The sequence below is a fragment of the Palaemon carinicauda genome, chromosome 13 (genome assembly GCF_036898095.1).
Source record: "Palaemon carinicauda isolate YSFRI2023 chromosome 13, ASM3689809v2, whole genome shotgun sequence".
Classification (NCBI taxonomy): domain Eukaryota; kingdom Metazoa; phylum Arthropoda; class Malacostraca; order Decapoda; family Palaemonidae; genus Palaemon; species Palaemon carinicauda.
Window position 1 is genome coordinate 5,042,827 of NC_090737.1, and position 5,000 is coordinate 5,047,826.

Sequence of the window (5,000 nt, forward strand, 5' to 3'; positions counted from 1 at the left end):
CTATAAGCCCAGGGGCCCCAACAAGGAAAAATATTATTATCATTATTATTATTATTATTATTATTGTTGTTGTTACTACTACTACTACTACTTGCTAAGCTACAACCCAAAAAGTAAAAGCAGATTGCTATAAGCCCAGGGGCCCCAACAAGGAAAAATATTATTATTATTATTATTATTATTATTATTATTATTATTATTATTATTATTATTACTACTTGCTAAGCTACAACCCAAAAAGTAAAAGCAGATTGCTATAAGCCCAGGGGCCCCAACAAGGAAAAATATTATTATTATTATTATTATTATTATTATTATTATTATTATTATTATTATTATTACTACTACTACTTGCTAAGCTACAACCCAAAAAGTAAAAGCAGATTGCTATAAGCCCAGGGGCCCCAACAAGGAAAAATATTATTATCATTATCATTATTATTATTATTATTATTATTATTATTATTATTATTATTATTATTATTATTATTATTATTATTGTTACTACTACTACTACTTGCTAAGCTACAACCCAAAAAGTAAAAGCAGATTGCTATAAGCCCAGGGGCCCCAACAAGGAAAAATATTATTATTATTATTATTATTATTATTATTATTATTATTATTATTGTTACTACTACTACTACTTGCTAAGCTACAACCCAAAAAGTAAAAGCAGATTGCTATAAGCCCAGGGGCCCCAACAAGGAAAAATATTATTATTATTATTATTATTATTATTATTATTATTATTATTATTATTATTATTATTATTGTTACTACTACTACTACTTGCTAAGCTACAACCCAAAAAGTAAAAGCAGATTGCTATAAGCCCAGAGGCCCCAACAAGGAAAAATATTATCATTATCATTATTATTATTATTATTATTATTATTATTATTATTATTATTATTATTATTATTATTATTACTACTACTACTACTTGCTAAGCTACAACCCAAAAAGTAAAAGCAGATTGCTATAAGCCCAGGGGCCCCAACAAGGAAAAATATTATTATCATTATCATTATTATTATTATTATTATTATTATTATTATTATTATTATTATTATTATTACTTGCTAAGCTACAACCCAAAAAGTAAAAGCAGATTGCTATAAGCCCAGGGGCCCCAACAAGGAAAAATATTATTATCATTATCATTATTATCATTATTATTATTATTATTATTATTATTATTATTGTTACTACTACTACTACTTGCTAAGCTACAACCCAAAAAGTAAAAGCAGATTGCTATAAGCCCAGGGGCTCCAACAAGGAAAAATATTATTATCATTATCATCATTATTATTATTATTATTATTATTATTATTATTATTATTATTATTGTTACTACTACTACTACTTGCTAAGCTACAACCCAAAAAGTAAAAGCAGATTGCTATAAGCCCAGGGGCCCCAACAAGGAAAATTATTATTATTATTATTATTATTATTATTATTATTATTATTATTATTATTATTATTATTATTATTATTGTTACTACTACTACTACTTGCTAAGCTACAACCCAAAAAGTAAAAGCAGATTGCTATAAGCCCAGGGGCCCCAACAAGGAAAAATATTATTATCATTATCATTATTATTATTATTATTATTATTATTATTATTATTATTATTATTGTTACTACTACTACTACTTGCTAAGCTACAACCCAAAAAGTAAAAGCAGATTGCTATAAGCCCAGGGGCCCCAACAAGGAAAAATATTATTATTATTATTATTATTATTATTATTATTATTACTACTACTACTACTACTTGCTAAGCTACAACCCAAAAAGTAAAAGCAGATTGCTATAAGCCCAGGGGCCCCAACAAGGAAAAATATTATTATCATTATCATTATTATTATTATTATTATTATTATTATTATTATTATTATTATTATTATTATTATTATTATTATTACTACTACTACTACTTGCTAAGCTACAACCCAAAAAGTAAAAGCAGATTGCTATAAGCCCAGGGGCCCCAACAAGGAAAAATATTATTATTATTATTATTATTATTATTATTATTATTATTATTATTATTATTATTATTATTATTACTACTACTACTTGCTAAGCTACAACCCAAAAAGTAAAAGCAGATTGCTATAAGCCCAGGGGCCCCAACAAGGAAAAATATTATTATTATTATTATTATTATTATTATTATTATTATTATTATTATTACTACTACTACTTGCTAAGCTACAACCCAAAAAGTAAAAGCAGATTGCTATAAGCCCAGGGGCCCCAACAAGGAAAAAATATTATTATTATTATTATTATTATTATTATTATTATTATTATTATTATTACTACTACTACTACTTGCTAAGCTACAACCCAAAAAGTAAAAGCAGATTGCTATAAGCCCAGGGGCCCCAACAAGGAAAAATATTATTATCATTATCATTATTATTATTATTATTATTACTACTACTACTACTTGCTAAGCTACAACCCAAAAAGTAAAAGCAGATTGCTATAAGCCCAGGGGCCCCAACAAGGAAAAATATCATTATCATTATTATTATTATTATTATTATTATTATTAATATTGTTATTATTATTATTGTTACTACTACTACTACTTGCTAAGCTACAACCCAAAAAGTAAAAGCAGATTGTTATAAGCCCAGGGGCCCCAACAAGGAAAAATATTATTATCATTATTATTATTATTATTACTACTACTACTACTTGCTAAGCTACAACCCAAAAAGTAAAAGCAGATTGCTATAAGCCCAGGGGCCCCAACAAGGAAAAATATCATTATTATTATTATTATTATTATTATTATTATTATTATTATTATTATTATTACTACTACTACTACTTGCTAAGCTACAACCCAAAAAGTAAAAGCAGATTGCTATAAGCCCAGGGACCCCAACAAGGAAAAATATTATTATCATTATCATTATTATTATTATTATTATTATTATTATTATTATTATTATTATTGTTACTACTACTACTACTTGCTAAGCTACAACCCAAAAAGTAAAAGCAGATTGCTATAAGCCCAGGGGCCCCAACAAGGAAAAATATTATTATTATTATTATTATTATTATTATTATTATTATTATTATTATTATTATTATTATTGTTACCACTACTAGTACTTGCTAAGCTACAACCCAAAAAGTAAAAGCAGATTGCTATAAGCCCAGGGGCCCCCAATAAGGAAAAATATTATTATCATTATCATTATTATTATTATTATTATTATTATTATTATTATTATTATTACTTGCTAAGCTACAACCCTAGTTGTAAAAGCAGATTGCTATAAGCCCAGGGGCCCCAACTGGGAAAAATAATCCAGTGAGGAAAGGAAACAAGTAAAAATAAAATATTTTAGGAGCAGTAACAACATTGAAATAAATATTTCCTATATAACTATAAAAACTTTAACAAAACAGGAGGAAGAGAAATTAGATAGAGCAGTGTGCCAAAGTATACCCTCAAGCAAGAGAACTCTAACCCAAGACAGTGGAAGACCATGGTACAGCGGCTATGGCACTACCCAAGACTAGAGAACAATGGTTTGATTTTGGAGTGTCCTTCTCCTAGAAGAGCTGCTTACCATAGCTAAAGAGTTTTTTCTACCCTTAACAAGAGGAAAGTATCCACTGAACAATTACAGTGCAGTAGCTAACCCCCTTGTGTGAAGAAGAATTGTTTGGTAATCTCAGGGTTATTAGGTGTATGAGGACAGAAAAGAATTGTCAAGAATATGCTAGACTATTCGGTGTCTGTTTAGGCAAAGGGAAAGTGAACCGTAACCAGAGAGAAGGATCCAATGTAGTACTGTCTAGCCAGTCAAAGGATCCCATAACTCTCTAGCAGTAGGATCTCAATGGGTAGCTAATACCCTGGCCAACCTGCTATTATTTATGAACGTTTAATAAGGTTATTCAGATGTCTTCATGTTTGGGATACCTGAACTGTGACATAGTACTTAATCTGATTAATTTTTATTGCAAAAGTCAATGGCTGCGTTGCCAAACCTCAAAAAACTGGGTGTAGGCAGTGTTGCCAAACCAAATGACAAATCATTTTCGTACAATCCTTAAAACAGCTGGGTGTAAGCGTTGTAGCCAAACCAAATCACAAACCATTTTCGTACAAACCTCAAAAAACTGGGTGTAGGCGGTGTTGCCAAACCAAATCATAATGGCTTTAGGGTCATCCAGCACAGCCCTCAAAGAATGGTATGGCTCCGGCACGCGTCGCAATGCCAAAAGAGAAAACAAGGTGGCACTGTAGGCCTCTATAAGCACCAGAACTATCAGCAACCATGCTCCGAATAGCAGTTTTTCCCATATATTGTCTGTTCTCTCTCGTATGTCTGAAAAAAAAAGGACTTAATGAATATTCTGAGCTCATTGGCACACGCTTAAATATCCACCATAAGATGTCAATAGACCATTTGCTTACATATCTTTTCTTTAGTTAGAACATATTTACCTTGCATCAGTAACGCCCTAATGTACATGCTAATAGACATTTTAGGCGAAAGTGACATCGAATCCCACATAATCTTAGAAAGGATAGTCACTATGACAAAAATCGCTAGCAACGTTGCGAAAGTTGCCGCCCACACAGAGGGCGCTAGTGGCATGACGAAGCTCCACGGGTTGGCCTCTGTGCTGCCTCTTCTTCCTAAAATTCGAATGTACTTCACCATCAAGGTGTCGCAGTAGTCTATGACGAGGGCTCGGTTGAAGAGGACGACTGCTGGACCGATGGAGAGGTCGACTTCCTATTCAAACCAGAAAATAGAAACTATCAAGTTTCATTAGAAGTTGGTAATTTATGACTTTAACGTACAAGGGAGTCTCTGTTAGGGCTCGGCCAGACCAAGCGCGGCTAGCGGGGAGGTTAGCGGCAAGAGGTTCCAGCTGATAATTGAAATCTTAGGTATCTTATGTAGGTGGCCAGATAGGAGTCGCGAGGCTTCCCGCGACTC

General features: G+C 31.1%; 1 protein-coding gene across 1 annotated transcript in view; it reads right to left on the minus strand.

The window, feature by feature from the left end:
- LOC137652559 (glutamate receptor ionotropic, kainate 2-like) overlaps positions 1-5,000 on the minus strand; it is a 27,859-nt gene that overhangs the window by 9,004 nt on the left and 13,855 nt on the right. The window contains exons 8-9 of the mRNA XM_068386049.1: positions 4,499-4,793; positions 4,162-4,379 (exon numbers count right to left, since the gene is read on the minus strand). Coding sequence (XP_068242150.1) covers positions 4,162-4,379; positions 4,499-4,793 — 513 coding nt within the window. The remainder of the gene's footprint in view (positions 1-4,161; positions 4,380-4,498; positions 4,794-5,000) is intronic.